We start from the raw sequence: 19068 nt of genomic DNA, 5'->3' as shown, positions 1-19068 counted from the left end.
TCCCATGGTCTATCTGATTTTACAGGTAAACACAGTGGTCAAATAGCTTCAAGGTATTGTCAGCGGCATTAAGGTAAGAACACAGGCTGGATCAGCTCTTTGGGGGGATTTTGAAGGAGCCATTTACAACGATTTGAGTGAACATACCGGCCCGCTTAACCTGCCTTTGGAAGCTTTTGAAATATGTAATCATGGAACAGTAATACATCCGATAAATGGGGTAATGAGAACTTCCAGTGAGTGTGTTAAAAGCTGCCTTTGATGGTGTGTAGTGTTGTATCTTCAAATGATCTGAGCAACCCATATGATACTTTTCCTTGTTTTTGGAGTGGTTTGAAACAGGGTTATAGAGGGCCCTCATACCTGCTCCCCCCTCCCCTCCTCCAGAAGACGTCACCTGAGCTAAGCTTACAGTAATCCTCCGACGTCTCGGGCGTCCTGACACGGGATGTTTTGAACAAAAACACCAAACTCACTACAACCCCGTAAAACTCAGAGACGCTTAGGAAATATCACTGATCTTCATCCAGCGTCATGACACTCAGCCAGCCATATTCTTAACCTGACAGCCATTTCCCTGCCCACACAGTGCTGGCAGCTTCTCCTTTTGATTTAATTGTTTGTTGTTGTTTTGACAAGACGGCAGGTTCATTATAAACCACAGCGTCACACGTTATAGGCTTCACTTGTTATCTCCTGATTAGGAAATATTTTCCTCACGTGAGAATGGAGACAATACTGAAATGAAATCTGTATATTAGGCAACCAATTAACAAAGGAAAGGTGCACAAACAAGTAAACATTCTGCGTGCACTTTACTGATGGTGTCATAGCTTCCAAGCTCCCGTCTCTTGGCTCAACAGTTCAGAAGGAGTTACAATGAAGACTCTCCTCTAGCATCTTGTAACCTGTCCAGACATGTTTCTAAATGTATCATTGCAGAAAGCTATGAAACAATTTGAGCTGATGCTGCCAGTTTAAATAACTAAACCATGTGGTCAGAGCTATTATATCATTAATCTTCTCCCTCTCTCCACTCATGCTTTGCCAAGAGATGGAAACACCCTCACCTTCAACCCAAAAGAGGTAAAGAGATACCTGAAAGTACTTCTTTTGATATGTATCCCACAATGCTGGTGACAAAAGTGTTTTGAAGTCAGTGCCACAGACCTTTTCAATCATGTTATCTTCATTTCCTTCCCTGCTGCTGAATTGAAATGCATATCCCAGGAAAGGACATTGAAAGATTTTACTGTAACAACACAAAAAACGTGTTCTGCACAATTACAATTTGTGTATATGTGTCACAAAGTGGCCTTTGTATGTGGTTAATTGCGTTTACAGATGTCATGAACTGTAATAACCACTTGTATGATGTTTTATGTCTCTGAATCCCTGTAAATAATAGCCACTGTTGGCTGTAAACAAGGTAGAGGCTTCTGTATAGATGTCTGACAGGTGGTATCTCAGGTCATTCTGTTCATTCCTCTGAAGATATTTTCCAGTTGTCACTTATCCCCCTACAGTACATGCACACAACCACTATTAAGTTTCTAATTCACCTTAAAGAAAACTGAATTGAAACAAGTAATGTGCACTGAATGACCTCGGAGTCATTCAGTGACAGTGCTAGATGAGGCTGTGACAGTGCTAGATGATCCAACAGTTCAGCGCGGGGTCAGAGGTTTGTCTGTAGGGCAGGGGAACACAGCTGGATGCTCTGCTCTGAGTTCGGCTTCAGTGATGGTAATGAGATAAAGAATAGGACAAAAGGGAAGCAGGAGAAAGAGAGCGATGGAGGGGAGAGAATCACTTTCACTCGCCTTTAATGATTTTACAGAGGCTTTATACCTACAGTATGTTGATTTATGGTTATTGTAATGCTATATTGCTGTTGTTGCCTTTACAATACCGAGCACAGGCAATACAAATGGTATTTTCTTTAGCTGGCCATTCATTAGTGAGTGTCTCCTCTTGGCCTAGTTAAATCCAGAATGAAAGCCTGATGGGTAGTGACTCCTGATACTGTGCCAGAGAGTGACAAACACCCTAAAGGGTTTCTGGCAGGAAGTCTTTAGATTCTTTGCTCTTTTGCAGCCAAAGAAATGACCCTGCCATGCACTGACAGGGACAGAGTTGTATATCGCCTACATTTGACACAAGGAGAAGAGTATAAATATGATCCAGACTATAATCTGATGTCACCTGCGACTCCTGAAGAGGGAACAAAAGCAGCCGAAGCATTGTCAGTTGCCACAGATACCCGAGCGATCTCTTCAATCATAAATCACAGCTTTTCAAAAGGGTAGGTGTCTGGTGACAGGACGAGCTGGCCGAACAAAGCGTTGTCTGCTGTGACAGAAACTTAGATGAAGTGGAAGCGGTTCCTCAGAGTGCCAGACCTGATGGTTTCTGCTGAGAGGGCACCAGTAGAGCAGACTGAGAGAATCAGGATGCATTCCATTAAGGGCCTTCTTCAAAAATCGTGTCAAACAATGGTGATTATTGAGAGAAATTACCTTCCCTCATCATTTTGAAATCTTAAGAGAAGTCTCTCATGTGTTTATTATGCTGATATTTAGCAAAACATTGAGCTGAAAGATGCTAAAAAGCTCTGTAGAGCTGAAGGGAACTGCAGCGTTGGTGACAATTTTTTACGAGTCCATCATCTACGAGCAACCCCTTTCACATGCAAGTAGTCATGTGATCCATTGTTAATATAAAAAATATGAATTATAGCAGCCTTGAAAAAAACATAAACAAAAGAATTGGGATGTCCATGCTGATGACAAACAAATTTGCAAAAGAGCTACAATTCTTACAAGATGAAGCATGACAGGAGATAGCGGTAGACGTCCCGTAACAGGTGGAAGCTTGCTACAGGTGGCAGGCCTTCAAAGGAAGCAGTGGGAGACATGTTAAGACATCAAACAACTGTGCTGCAGCAGATAGGGAAGCTATGCAGCCATTGTAAAATCATGAGCACCCACAGAGTCAGTGAGGTCAGATGAACAGTAGAATAACCATGTCTCAGTTTTATACAAAATTGGTAACACAGTAGTAGGAGTATCATAACTCTTTAAGGTAATGAGCAACCTCGGGGCAAAAACATGCTAAAACAACTCTGACTCAATTATTTAGCAAGGCATCACAGGAAAAGAAGAATGGGCTAATGTATTATGAGAAAATGCAAAAGTCGTCCCCTTATAGCCAAAAAGAGTCTCCTCTGCTGCTCCTGATGAGTGTAACATTGGATCACAATGTTTTCTGTATTTTCACCAAGTTCGGCACTTTTTCTCTGAGAGGAATTAAAAAGGAAAACAGAGTCAGAATGTGACAGGTTCATCGGTGCTCTAATGACAGGTTTATCTTGAAGAGAGACAGAGACAAACATTACCTCAGAGCTGCCTCCTCCAGTTGCTGCTGCAGGCTTGCCGCACACCCCAAAGACAGCGTTAGTTCACCGAGTCTGTACTGATCTGTCCTGGGGGAAATTCCTTTCTACTACTGTCCCTCTCTGTAGCAGACTGTAGTTGTCAGTGTTGGGTCATATGATGATATATTTGTGTGTTTCGACAATGGAAAAATTCCACTTTCGTGAACACATGCATGAACAGCAAAGCTGAAAGCTCAAACTACAGACACGTGTGGGATAAAAGATGGAGGCCAGACAAGAGAACACAAAGCTCAGGTGAAATCTAATTGTTGGATCGTTAAAGACAAATTGTCATCCAAATAACAAAAAGACTGTGCCAAAAAGTCTTAGATGGAATGCTCAACTCTATCCCTAACAAAAGAACACATTTTACAAGCATAAATTACGCTTTATAAAAGAAAGCAGTATCAGGAGGTGATTTATATTGCCAGTACACATTTCACACTTGTGCTGTTCAACCTGCCAATTTACACTGGCACACCTAATATATAAGAACTCTTAGATGTGCCCGACAAATTTGGACCAACGACTGAAAGTGAAACAACTGAAATTACCTTTTGCTAATAGAAACTGGTTAGATGTACTGTACAATGTAAGAAAGACTTGGTACCTCCTTCCACAAGCTGCCTCAAAGCCAGTCAGGCAGGTTTTCTGTAATTACATGAAAAATGGCTTTGGTCCCTCCAGGGGTTTTGGCCACATCAGAGACTGAAGAAGTGTCTTTGCATGCTTTTATGTGTGTGTGTGTGTGTTGTGTGTGTGTGTGTGTGTGTGTGTGTGTGTGTGTGTGTGTGTGTGTGTGCGTGCGTGCGTGTGTGTGTGTGTGTGTGTGTGTGTGTGCGTGTGAAATTGAGTAAAGGGGAAACACTGACATACCAAAGAGACAGTGAGGGGTTCATTTGTGTATACGTGAATGATAATTTCTAATAAGTTTGTGTCTGTTTGATACCAACGCTGGGAAACTTAACAAGTTTAATCTGACACAGCAATCAAATTGGCTGTCAGTTTTTACTGTCATCAACCAAATCTCAATTAACAGATCTGTCAACATCACAAATAAGACTAGTCGTACAGTTTCAAACCGTGTAAAACTCTAAATGCCACTGGCAACAAGCATCCCGGTGGTTTACTCTCAGGTCTTTCATGATTTGTGTTAAATTGTGCGAGATTCCTCCCTAAATCCTGGTGATCAATCAAAACCTTTCCAAAGCAAGCCTTGGGCAACATATTCAGGAAAAACCCTGCCGTGGAGATGATGAAGATGGCTTAGGTGAGTATGGACACTCCTCTACAGGGTGAATTTATGATTAATCTAAGTTGTGTTAATAAAATCAATATTTTGTTCTGCACAAGAAACAAGCCAAGTGCAATTCACAATATCAGCTAACTAGGCTATTCTACAGCCCAAACAGATGTTGCCTGTGGTTTGATAGATTTGGGTGAGAGCAGAATCTGTCTGGAGCTCAGAGGCCTGCCAGATGCTTCTGTATCAACACCTCTTTTATCACCTGAAGAGAGTCATCATGCCAACTATGACAGTAATTCCATCAGAGAGGGCCACACTGACAGAGGTATCATCCCAGCATGGGTGAGTGGGATTGACTGAGTGTGCACATTTACATTTGGTAACATGCTTTCTGAGAATTCTCTTGGGTAGTGAGCACTGTCGGCCAATGTTTGGACTTCCTGAATTTATGCATTCAATAAAAAGAAGAGCAGCACATTCCTTCAGAGTTCTGTGCCAACCTGCATAACTGTATTTGCACATGGAAGCCTCTTTTCATGTGTAGGAGAACGGCAATAAAAGGGTTGCCATGATGGCAGGTTAATCCTCCTACATTAACACCCAAGAACACAATGATTTAACATCAAAACTCCAGCTGCTTGCTGCTGGTAAAAACAAAGGAAACAGTCAACACGATTCCTGATGACTTTCTGGCTTAGGTAAACAGAGTGTCTCACGGTGAACTGATTGTACAAACAGCCATGACGTGTGTCTCATGCTATAATCAACTGATCAAGTGGCAACAGTCAACAGGCATATAGTGCACGAAATGTGCCAAAATGCAACAGTGTGCTTTAAATAGCCCCAAATAGTGTTTAGGTAAGTTGACTTGTCCTCTTTTTTATGGGAAGGATAAGTGCTCCTACACACTGTGGGACACTAAAAGTTGCATTTGGCAGCTGCTCATTACATTCAAAACTGCAAATTAAAACGTGGTAAACACTTTTGTTTGTTTATCCTCTTCTCACTCATGAAAACAGCAGAGTTTGCAAGTTTGTTTAAGGCATACCTGTTGTCATGTCATGTGGTGATTCCTGCCTGTTCTTGTGTGCTGGAACATCGTTATTTTAAAGGGTCCATTATTTGGAAGATCAAATGCATCCAATGCCAAGCCTAGAAAAAATACAGGTATATTTTTAGCCAAAATAGAAGTGCATTGTCCGAAGCAATCATGGCTCTTTCATCTAGATATTCTATGGTGAATGCAGGGTTAAATGTATTAATTATTTTGAAAGAATTTGAACAATAGCTAATGGAACTGTCAATTTCATCCAGGCGAGATGAGATTTTTGTGAAAGGCCCTAAACCAGAAAATATCTTTGCTTTGATATCTTAAGCTAATCATTCAAATCACATTATGTTCCAAATTCATATCCAGACATACTATCTTTGGATTCTGGGTGTGTTTTTTATAGACTGACTGTGTTTTGGGGAATGCCAATAACAAATCCCTCTCCATGTTTTCCCTTGAGTACAACATGCCACAGCACAGTCCACAACTGTATGACGATTGCACCTTGAAGAGGAAAAATGCCTTTTGAAATAACAAACACTTGAAGCCAGATCATTACTTGGGTGACATTGTTTCTTCCAAGGCAAGCCTCAACTCTTCATCATTGTACAACTCTGCCCATTGCTCACCCACAGAAAATGTATTACCCTCACTCAAATTCACTTAGAGTAGACAGCATGCATTCCGCAGCTGGTTGGCTGTGAGAGCCGAGAAGTTTTTGTAGAATGCTTTGCGCCAGCTGATGTCAGGTATGAAGCCACGCCTCCAGTGCTTTTGACCACAAATAGATTATTGCAGATAAATTAGTGCAGACTGTCAAGGTCACAAACGATCCTATGTTTGTATGAAGGATATAGTTCCTAAGACTAAGAGTCTACAGCCACACTATCAGCTATGTCTGTGTACTTGGGCACAGCGATGCTTTGAGCTAAATGCTAATGTCAACATGCTAACATGCTCACCATGACAATGCTTTGCTTGACTTGCTTGGAACCGTCCTTTTTCAGTTTTCCACTTACAAAAGTTGTTGATAGTACCGGGAATCTGGTACTTCTTTTGTTTCACCCTGGTCTGGGTTTGAAGCAAGCTGAGCGGATACTAAAAGGTGGAGTTAAAACACTGCAGACAACTAATTGGTCAGAGAGAATCGTCACTTTTACAACACGGGACATCGTGCACATCTTTAGATGCTTTTTTAAAAATGGTGCGTTTAGAAACACACCATTTAAAAAAAGCCAACCCCAATTCTTTTATTCACCCGACACAGATTTTAAGAAAAATCCACAAAACCCTGCCATGGTCAATTGACGAAGTACAGACAGTCCTCTGTTTGCTATTGGACAAATTCAATTTTTAATATGCTGATTGCACAAGATGAAAGGTCAAGGGTTTATCAAAGGGATCACAATTCATCCTGTGTTCATCCTGAATGTGTGTACCACATTTCATGGCAATTCATTTAACAGTTGTCAAGACACCACAAATATCAACCCCATGGTGGTGCTATAAAGGAAAACTCAGGGGATACCAAAATCAGACAGCTTCATACTCTGGGGACCATTCATTTATGTGCAAAATGTCATGGCAATCCATCTGGCTGTTCTTCTGTCACTCTCCCTTTTAGCTGTTCTAAATTTAATTTCCTTCTTTTCTGTGTTCTTTTCCAATATCAGCCATAGCTACAACAGATAACTTCTAAAATAAAATTAAAATACAATTAGGCCTATATAAAGAAATATCCTGCTTCCTTTTACCTGGCTGGATTCTTAAACTGTGACCCTTCAGAATGTGTGCTCTGTAGCGCCGTCTACCTGCCGTAAATCATTTTGTGACTTTGCGTAAAAAAACACACCTGGGCAGAGGCATTAATAAAAACTATATAAAAATAGCGTTCTTTTCACTGTTAGTCTCATTTGCTGTTACAGGTCATTTATGATCATCAGATGGAAAATTAAACAGTTTCAGAAAATGTAAAAGTTCCTTGTAGCTACTTTAAGATGACGATACATTTTTGACATTGTAAACTTCAGAGCCTTACTATATCACAGTCAATATTTTCCATTTGTGCTCTGAAGTCACTCTTAATTTAATTTTCATACTAATTCAGTTGCCTTCACAAGCTTTTGTTCTTTGCATAACCGATCTAATGGGGAGGGAATATGACTGGGTGTGGACTGACTGGGGAACACACTTGCCTCAATACCCCAGGGCTTCTAATCTGCACAAAGTAGAGAATAGAGAAACACAGCTGTCCTGCCATTTTCCTTAGGCCTCTGTGTTCCGTGTTTGCTACATTTAACTGTCTTTGAAGTTTTGATTAGGGTCTATAGGATAAATCACAACAAATCCAGTTGTTTCAGACCATAAAGATCTGCATTCTCATCATGCATCTTTGAAATCATTTTGAGTCATCAGCTCCTGTGAGAACAAGTCTGAAGATAACCCATTCAGGAAGCTCATATTAGAGTCAATGAGGCAGAGTAGAGCGAAAACACAGAAAACATAGCCCTGCAGGTAAAAATATTCATGTGAGGAGGAAGCTTGAAAGTGGTTGAATAGACTGCCGTGCATAAAGAGAAAAGGCCACGTCGTCAAATGTCAACAGAACAGGAAGAAGATGCACACGCATGATTTTATGTCATTGCACCTGGAACACAATTTCGTCATTCAGACCAAACAAAAGTTCTTTTGTCAGGGGTGATATATCTCACAAAGCTGTTGGGTAATGTAAGATCTATTCCCATCATGAATTTACCTCACACATAACAAGGTCACTTGATTTGAAAAGCGAGGACTAACATAAGATAATAAACAAAATGTTTCCAGAACTGCGACTTCAAAGCCTGACTGAGATTGACATACAGTAGATAGTCACAGTGGTATATCCAGGTTTTGACTCTCGTGAACCTTTTAGGGCCACCCAACTGTTATGTTTCAGCAATCAAATGTCATCAAGGTAGATAAGCACCATGCCAAGGTAAATAAGGCTGCGTCATTGTTTTTATTTATTTTTTTGTCTTTTTTTTTCGGATGCAAAACATTTCACGGAACTGGTTTCTACTTTGTCCCCATGCGAATGCAAAGAAATAAAATGCATAGTTCAAAATTTTGTGAAATAGCCTTATTCTCTTTTTTGCAGATAGTTTGATTAAAAGATTGACACCACTTTAAGCTATTCACCAGACTATTTCTTTGCGGGCACAGTCACTTCCACTGGTTGCCTGGCAACCTCACGGTGACTACAAGACTCCAAGGAATATATAAAAGAAGGAAGGGTCATTACGTCATCGTAACAGCATCAGAATGTTGCATTGGTGCCAGACTTTGGTGCCAGTTCTTTCAAGTTAATGGGGCGGCAAGTCCCACTATAACCCATCACATCATGTGTTGTTTCACCTTTTAGATAAAACACATTATGTGAAGCTGAATGTTTTTTATCTAAATGTGTTTTCCTTGTTATTGGTCTCCAAACAGATCATGGGTCTGTCTCAACTCAAGCCTGTTTGGTCCAAGATATGGGACATTACATCATGATACATGACCAAACAGGGCAGGTCCGACCTATTATTGCTGACCAGACTGCAAACATAACCAGATCAATTTATTATGGTTCTGATTAAAACAGGCTGTACTCAATGATATGGCCTGTCAGGGTAAGGTATATATCCTTAACTAGGAGGACTTAACCGTATGCTACAATACCTTTCTGTTTGTCTCAGTGATTTACATCTGTACTAGTCATCTGGTCTATATTAGCTAGCACACACAAAAGTCATGACAACCATTAAGCTAGAGAGGCTGTAACATTTGCTATCACTCACCAACACTGCAGCTCCCTGTGTGTTTCTTTTACACTAAAGGATTATTTCTTCCGTTAACAGTTTTATCTCCAAACTAATGTTGGGCATAGAGATATTTCTGGCTAATGTTAGCTAAACAAAGTGCAAATGCTAACTTAGTTCATTGACAAACAAAGTAACAAGTAGCCCACTGTACTAGACAGCGAAGTGATAAAGGTCCAGAAGCATATAAAATGTGGTGAATAGAGTCAATAATAGGAAACGTTATTGATAGAGCTGGCTAATGTTAGCATTAACAGTTTGATGGTTGGTTAGTTATTGATAACTTTGCACCAGAGACTCACTTGACCCTTCCTTTTTTTATATATATTCCTCGCAAGACAATAGGAAGGGACCTCGTCAGTCCAAGAAATATCAATAGTGTCATCTAACTCTGGGCATGAAAGCGAATAAGCGTAGTTTCCAAAATGTTGCACTATTTTTTTAAATTACTGTTGTAATTTGCACCACTTGCAGGGCATGAATGTTACAGCAGTAGTCTTAATTCTCTAGTTTTAGTCTTAGTTTTTTTGATTTTTGGGGGTTTAAAATATTTTTAAGTTTGTAGAAGTCTTCTTCTGTCCTCACCAGAAGCTGTTTCTGTGCTTACCTGGAGATGGTGGACATTGGCACATCTGCATCTGCCGGTCTAAACTGCTGCTCCTTTTATTTGCCAGATCGGTGACCCAGGTTTGAGCAGAACTGCAGGTCTGACACCCGATGCTGAGCCTGGCTGTTTAAGGTGTCTTGCATCAATGAGACTGTGTCCTTTTTTCAGGCTCTATTGTAAGCCAAAACAACAGCACAACAACAACAACAACAACACTTTCAATACCATAATATGTGTCGTGATTGCCAAGGAATTTGGAACTCCAGACTAACCATACTTCTGGCCTTCGTCAACAACCTTTCATGTAGTTGTACCATCATAATATACTTCATGGGCACAACAAACGATTATAAAACTCAATAATGACATTTGTTTCATGAGATTTTTAATATGACTCAAAGCTTATCTAGTAAAAACATTCTGTTGTGTTTTTGCTTGTGCAGCCCATCTGTTGTCTGGTCAATTACAATGTTTGCATTTGAATCTGAGTACACTCAGGTGTTTTCAGGGTTCTAAGCAGATATGCATCTGCAGGCTGTGGCCACGGTGCAGGGCTTCATTTGCACTGAATTGTTGGCTCAGAGCTGCCCTCTGTGTGCATACCTGTGCTTGTGCATGAGTCTCGGCATGCGTGTGTGGTTCTTTGTGTGTTTGTTGCTTGCACTTTGCCTTATACACAGTTCAAACAGGGCAGCGGAAGAAGATACTGCATGTACATTTGGTACCAGGATGTTTTGTATTACAATATTCTGTATATGCATACATGTCATGTATAAGATATAAAACATTATTTGTTGCCAAAGGAATGTTCTAGTCTGAGCTTAGTCCTAAACTAAATCTGAAATCAGCTCTTATCTTCCATCTCTCAACACTTATACTACTTTCGTACTTTCCCTTGAGCACCTGAAACTTCAAGAAATCAGCATTTAAGGTACATTTCCACAGCGGTGACATGACTACTACCTTTCTATAGTCATTATTTTGATCATGGAATGCCTCCTGCTCATCTCTGATCAACTAAGTGCATAAAAAAAAGATGAGACTTCTTTTTTAAATCAGGCAGAAAGGAATGCACATTTACTCTCAGCTCGCCTTGGGGCCTTAGCCTGCACCAAACATGTTTTTGGAGTACAGAAAAGAAGACTAATGGCACCTACTGGGGGCTCCCACATGCATACAACTGTATCATAAACTGCTATTATGGCACACTTCCAAGATCTCCCGTAAGAATGGATTGATATTTTTTATGGTATTATATACAAATGATTAACACATTGCAAACAGTAATGCATTAAAAGTGCTAATAAAAAGGTAGACTGAGCAAAATGTATCATAATCAGATCACCGATATCTACTTTTAGACTAATTTGTCTCACATCTGTGAATGTGCAGAAAATTAGGTTAAGAGGACAGTATACTTGATTTATTTTTTTGCTTTGCAATCGCAGTAATGCTATTGTGATAAATTACCCCATAATTAGTTATTATCTGTGGAGATTTGATACTAATCTCACAAAATGTTGATTCTCTTTTCCAGAGCTGACTTCATAATCCTATAATGAATCTGTCCTTTAATTTGAAAGTCAAAAGAGCTACTGTCATACCCTTGTTCTGTGTGTGTGTGTGTGTGTGTGTGTGTGTGTGTGTGTGTGTGTGTGTGTGTGTGTGTGTGTGTGTGTGTGTGTGTGTGTGTGTGTGTGTGTGTGTGTGTGTGTGTGTGTGTGAGAAGACATGCATGCAAGTGGAGGCATGAGAGTATCTTTACACTTTCACCAACTTTTTTAACATGTCTGTCTGCTGCTGGCTGTTTTTCTGTGTGATTTCCTGTTGGTATTACCACCAAAATCCTGACCCACCAAGAAGATGCCCACAAATGATATCAGAGATACTTTGCACAGCCTTTTGTGGTGAACTCAGCTCTAACCAAAACATGTACAGTTCTTGCAGAAGCTGTAAGTGAGATGGAGGAGGCACACAGCCTTCCCAGCACTGTCACAGCTTTAATGAGCCTTCGCACCTTAAGCTTCCCAGGGAGACAAAAAGACTACCTTAATGAAACAATAACTAAGGTTTTCAAATTGTGAATACCCTCTTTCATTAAAGACTCATAGCTAAGATCTTTTTCTCAAGCCATCTGATTCATCAGCTACTAAATTATGCCAAAACAAAGGGGATTTCACAACATCACACACACAGTCAATTAAAATACCCTGTGTTCATGGGAATAATTGGAATATTGAAAATAACAGGGATACAACTCCGTGTTCTTTCGTGCTCTTAGAGTCGGATCAATGATGTTACCTCTAAATGAGCAAAAGCCCCGATGACAAAGGTTGAAAAGCTTCTTCGGCTTATAGCCTTAACCTTAATAGTGGCACTGTGGGGACACAACATAGAATTAAATGTAATTATGAAAAAATGTTTCCAACCCAAGAGGTGCCTGTGAGAGGGAAACCAGAGAGGCTGTATTCATTTCACACAGCCCCGGGTGCTGAGAGGATATGGCAGTCCTTTTCATATTGGCAGCTGTTTGATCAGACTAACAGCGCTCCTTAACTGAACCATAGCTGCAGGTCTGATCTAACCTCCTCATCAGATTCAAAAGAGACACCGCGTCTCCAATGCACTCCAGGCTCTTTCCATAAACACAGCTGAATTATTCCTTTGAGCGCTCCTTGCTTGATACTGGCCTCCATTTTTCTTTCAGAAAACAGAAGGAGTCTTAACAACCAACAAACCTCACAGTGGTAGATATGGAGTAATGTTACCCGCAGTGTGTTTCACAGTGTCACTCTTACCTGCCAGCAATGGTGTGAAATTTTACAGTGAGGGCATCTGATAGCTTGTAGATCAATTTTGGCTGATAGTATTCTCTGTGTATTGTGGGAAATAACAGGGAAAGTAGAGGGCAGCAAAAGAAAGAGAGAAAGAATTCATCACAGACACTGACAGTGAATGGAGGTGTAGCTAGCATGGCTGTGTGTTGTGTGTTGATCACGATTATCAGAGCCATTGTAGATGACTGATAACTGAGGAGTGGTGTTGTGTAAGAGTGTGTGTGTGTGTGTGTGTGTGTGTGTGTGTGTGTGTGTGTGTGTGTGTGTGTGTGTGTGTGTGTGTGTGTGTGTGTGTGTGTGTGTGTGTGTGTGTGTGTGTACCTGTGCGATCTGAATGACTGCACAACAAAGAGTCTGAATGGATTTAGTCAAAGCTCAAACTCTGATGCAGCTGCATTCCGGGAGGTTTATGATGTGAAACACCAAAGGAAAGGAAACAATGATCACATTCATGAGATGTCATTTTCTTCCACTTTTATCTGAGGAATTTGTTGAGTCCCCCCCTCCCCCCTTTTTTTCATAACATAATGTGTCCACCTTATCCAAAGTGGGCTTTTGTTAGAAAGCTTTGTTTGAAAAAGCCATTCTCACTAATAGGGTGCAGGTTAGTTACCTCTACAGTTAGTATCCATCCTTACATACACATGTACTGTAGTACAGTGTAGTAGGCCTATGAAGATGTACATAGGCCTAAAGTATTTAATATGCATGGATTTGAGTGTAAAAAGCTCAGAGGTTAATATGTGAGAATCATAAAGTCATGAAGTACCTTCTTTTTTGATTCAATTATCCCTCCTCTCAAAATAGGTCCTTTTCTTATTGTTACTACACTTGGATGTTTGGCCTTCAGTGTGCAGAATGGTTTATGTGTAGAGTTTCTTTTCACAATAATCGACTGAAGAGGGACTGTTTCTCTGTGCTCACCTTGCATCCAAAGTTACAGTAAAGACATGTATGGTACCTATGAACAAAACTTCTTTGGAAGCCAATCACATTCAAGTAAACTTTTGACTTTTGAAGTTTACAACATTTTGCATAGTCATAGATTCAGGATTTTTCAATGAGGGAGAAAGAGTAGATGCACTTTATGCACCATATCAGACACAAATTATCAATATTATATTTTAGTGAGTATTGTACATGTCTTAAAACATGTTCAAACTATTTAGAATGACCTATTCATCATTGATTAGAAGACGCAGATGGGGAGGTGAATACAAACTTTTATTTTGTTTTTTATTTTCATAAACTTGTTTTATGGTAGAAAAAGTTTTTTTTTAAATAACTTTTTTGTGTTGTTTTTAGGACACTTGGGCAGTCATTATTGAAATTACACAAATTGGCCCCTTAGTGTAGCTCTCATGTTGGCAATTTTAATATCTTACAAAGGAAAGAGCAGAAAGCCACTAAAGGTTGTTCTGTGATAGTGGTCATCCCAAACATTTCCCACGAGTTGTACCGAAACAACATCTCCCACTTCTAACTGCAACACTACACCATTGGATGCATTGTCCTCCACATCTGTATCTGTGGTGTGACGGTCAGCTGCTGTAACTAAAAGATGTTCGTTCTTGACAAGTCTCATTATCATAACAACTTCAGAGTGTGCTACATGGCCAGTAAATCTGAAGTAATACACTCCTCTCACTGGTGCAGTGAAGAAACCTAAAACACAGACAGAAAAACAGTCACAACTGATAGAAGTGAAACATTGAAACTGATTAAATTTTTTCCTACCTGTGTTTGGGTTGTAGTGATGTCCAATGTTGGTAAAGACATTTTTGTAGATGAGTGGAACAAAATCTGGGTCTGCGTTTGTGTTACCATCACCAGATGCCAAAAGGGAGGCAGAAAAAGCCACTTTCCTCACTGTGTCAAAGTTAAAGAATGCATAATCAATCCTAAATTACTTTCTTTACTTACTGTTGATATAGTCACACATGTACACAAAATACTACACAGAGAGGCAAAAATGATGTACCTTTGTTGGCATTTTGAAGTTCCTGGACTGCAGCCGTTTGTCCTGAAATCACGAGACACGTATTCATAACCATATGCACAAAATTCATCACACAAATCCTGAACCCTATCCTTTACCTTCCTGCTGTTTCTCCAGCTCCTCTACGCTGCCTTCACTGACTGTCAGTCTTTGCTGTAGAGTGCTGAGCTTCTGCTGAGTGACTGAAAGCTCTGTAGATTGCACTAAAGTGACAGAACAATGTGACAAAAAGCAGAAATTTACAGAGGTTTACAAATCAGAGATTCAACCCAAATATACCTCAGTTATGGTTTGGTATGGTGTCAAAGGATGGCACAGTCTTACCGTCATTCTCCATCTGCAGTTCCTCTGCCAAGCTCTCAGCAGCTGTCATCCTGGCCTCCATGGCTGTAACAAGAGGGCTCATGATAGCTCAGCTACATCTATTTTGTCATAAAGTGAGTCTTTTATTACAGCGTACCTGAATTCTCCTTCTCCAAGGCCTCCACCAGGATCTCAGCAGTGGTTACTCTGGCCGTCAGGTGCCTCAGCTCTACTTTCTGCTCCACCAACATGTCTCTCAGACTCCTCAGTTCTGCCCAGATGTCAGACTGAAGCAGCAGCTCTTGGTCACCTCCCTCAGCTTCAGTCCGGGGCCTCTGCGTCTGTGCCTTCTTTTCCCCGCTCTCAACATTAGGAGCGTGAAGCAAGATATCATTGTCACTGGTGTGTTTCTGAGCTCTGCCAAGATGGCAAAATATATGCACCAGTAAAAAGACCAAGGAAGTCTTCATCTTCTTTTGGAAAGGATCGGTGCTCTGTTTGCTGTCTGTGGCATAGCTGTGCACTGGATCAGCCATTTATGTGTGTATTCAAGGTCAGATGTGTCAAGTGGATGGTGAACTGCCAGAGTTGTGAGAAAGCACACCTGTAACTTAGAGTTATGTGGCAGGTGGAGGCGATAAAAGGGGACAAACAGAGAGAGCACTAACAGTGACCCAGTTGCTTTAAACAGATGGTACGGTTGTATCTTGGAGTCCTGCCATCTTTCCATAGGTTGTTCTAAAACCTTTCTTTCTTTCTTTCTTTCTTTCTTTCTTTCTTCTTTCTTTCTTTCTTTCTTTCTTTCTTTCTTCTTTGTTTAATTATTAATTTAATGAATTATTACTTAAAGTAAAACTTTAAAAGCAGTGTATTATTAAACACATTAATGTGCTTACTCAAATTACATAGAAGCATACACTGTTTTGCCATAAATTCTACCTTTATATAATCCCCAGACTACTCCCTATGCATATACAGTATGGTTGTGCATATTTGCACTTTATTTGTGCCAAAAGTCACTAGGTATGAGGCAGAGACCTTAAAACATGGCCAATTAAAAACAAAGCTTCACGGGGTGGCATCTAGCTTGCCCAGTAAGAGTCCTGCAGCGGGGGGGTTCGAATCTGACCTCCTGCCCTTTGCTGCGTGTCATCCCTCATCTCTCTCCCCCTTTCATGTCTATCCACTGTCTCTACTACTAATAAAAGGGAAAAGCCCTATAAATAAATAAATAACATATATTTAAAAAAGAAAAAAGGAGCACAAAATGACAGTTGGCGACATTTTAGCTTGTTTATTGCGTGTCATCCCTCATCTCTCTCCCCCTTTCTTGCCTGTCCACTTTCAAAAATTAAAGGGAAAAGCACCAAAAAAATAATCTTTAAAAAAACAAAGCTTCACTGTAGGTTTTTTGTTGTTTTGTAATTTGGGTAAACAGAGTTTGAATTTAGTCAAAATGACCTATTTCTTTTAATGCCACACTCAAACAGCACCTGAAGTCATTGTCCACTCTGTGTCAGAGAGGAAAACAGATGCAGTCATGCAGTGACACTGTTTCAACATGATAAGACTTTCCACTGCTGGTGCTTTTTTTTGTTGCTGTCAGCCAGAAAAATGGCTATATGTCAGGGGAAGTCTGAAGTATCTTAAACACCTTGAGTGCAAACGGGCATCCTTACAGTTCCCTAGGCTACCTACAAGTTATTGGGAAGAGTTAGGGAAATTTCCCACTGCAACAAGACCATTATCTGGGCGTGTTGCTTGTGAGTCATAAGCGTGTGCATCAGTGACAAGTTAGACAATTAGACAGAAATAACAACAAATCAACCTGTCGTTAAAAAAATATTTCTTGAAGCGTATAAAGTGCAGTGTATGACATGATTTATGCTGATTGCTGCTTGTGTTTATGAATAAGAATATTGAGCAGCTGTCAGTCAGAATGAATCTGCTCACTGCCACATACAACAGGGTTTACACCAAACACACAGGCATCAATCTGTCTAACAAAACACTGCGAGCGCTCAGGTGGTGGGCATGAGAACACAACTGAGTGTTGTCTTTAGTACAACAGCAGATGAGCGATTTTATATCTAATCATTCCAGAATATGATAAATTTTCTTAACACAATCTTTCAGAATGCTGTATTAGCTTTGCTTTCTATAAATGACAGACCTATCATAAAAAAGACTTTGCTGTTGGGGTAAACACAAACAAATGTACATATTTCACAGAAGTTTTAAAGAGTTTTTTTGGAAAGAGAACACAGGGTTTTCCATCATGGTGCCGGAGGGGGGCAGAGATAAAGAGAGTAATAGTTAGACTGCGGTCACATTGGTATGCAGACAGTCATGAAAGCAGTGCAGTACCTGTTGCATCTTGCAAATTCGGTGAATATTGTGAAATTTCACCGCTTAAATTGGGGAGGCCCTATTTTTTAATCACAACTCAAGGGATAACTGGTACAGTTAGATAAACATAAATGATTTGGATTACAGATGATCTACTGATGTACACTGGTCTACTGATGTATCATCATCCTTGCTAACATCATCAAAGAGACAAAATAAAGATGAAAATATGAGGTCTAAATGTTGAAGGACTGTAAAATGGCACCAATAATTTAGTCAAATCTGGTAAATATCAGTTTGAACTAAAGTGTACGCCCTGTATAAATGTTGCAATGCTTTTGTTCTTGATGCTCTTTTTGTTCTGTTTCTATCAATACAGTATTGGTCGATTTTTAAACTAGATTGTAGATTGTATAACTAGCCTACATAAATGTATCCCAAATTGTTATCAGGATTATTTATCATCTGGGAACCATGAATGTCTGTAGAAAATGTTATGGCCATCCATCATGTAAATGGTGAGATATTTCACTGGACAAATGAAAACTTTGACCTGATGGTGATGCTATAAAAAAGTCAGAGAATCAGACAGTAGGATTCATCCTCCTAGCACTATGGATATCGATATAAATATAAATATATATTGCATAGCAATTCATCTAACAGTTGAGTTGAGCTATATCAGTCTGGACCAAAGTGGTAGATCTGCTGACATTTCCATTCCACCCCTAGCATAATATATACATATATATATTATATATTATATTTATATAATTTTTTTTTTTCATATACTTCTATTAAGGTTTATCCATGCAGATAGTTTTGCTTTTATCCATCTGTATTTTGAGATATTGCACTGCAACATTTACAAATTAAATTGAGCTAAAATAAATTCACACTAATCCTCAAAAACAGTAATCTGGGACTCCTCAGAAGAGATACGTCTCTAAAGCTATTTCCTACTCCCTATTGCACGTTCTGCCAACCTGAACAATAATTTTTTTTTGTACTTATTAATTGTTCATACATAGTTCATCATGAGTAAAATATTTGTTCACACAGTTATAAATGGTTTGTTAATAGTAAACAAGCCTATTAGTTAATGGTTTGTTCATCATTATTAATTTTTCTTACATAATTCATCATCAGTAAAGCATTTGTTCATATAGTTATAAATGGTTTTCTTCATGGTAAATAATCCTATCTTGAAAAATATGTTTGTAAGTACATGATTGATACTTAATAGATAATGAAACAACCATTTGTATATGAAATAATTTTACCATTATAAACCAGTTGCTAACTATTGCTAAATGCTTTGTTCATCATTTGTAAAGCATTGCTCCTATGTTAATTCTCATAAATAAAGCATTTGTATACACACTTATAAATGGTTTG

The 19068-nt window shown here is 39.5% G+C and overlaps 1 protein-coding gene across 1 annotated transcript; it reads right to left on the bottom strand.

Moving 5' to 3' along the window:
* Positions 1 to 14318: 14318 nt before the first annotated feature.
* LOC120559808 lies at positions 14319 to 15792 on the bottom strand. Its single transcript, XM_039801833.1, has 6 exons — positions 15479 to 15792; positions 15343 to 15405; positions 15117 to 15221; positions 15001 to 15042; positions 14757 to 14888; positions 14319 to 14684 (listed from the first exon to the last, which is right to left on the bottom strand). The coding sequence occupies exons 1-6, from the start codon at positions 15789 to 15791 to the stop codon at positions 14401 to 14403; spliced, it is 939 nt and encodes a 312-aa protein (XP_039657767.1). The 5' UTR covers position 15792; the 3' UTR covers positions 14319 to 14400.
* Between the last annotated feature and the right edge of the window lie 3276 nt (positions 15793 to 19068).

This window comes from Perca fluviatilis, chromosome 5 (assembly GCF_010015445.1).
Source record: "Perca fluviatilis chromosome 5, GENO_Pfluv_1.0, whole genome shotgun sequence".
Classification (NCBI taxonomy): Eukaryota; Metazoa; Chordata; class Actinopteri; order Perciformes; family Percidae; genus Perca; species Perca fluviatilis.
This window is presented reverse-complemented; position numbering and strand designations above follow the sequence as displayed.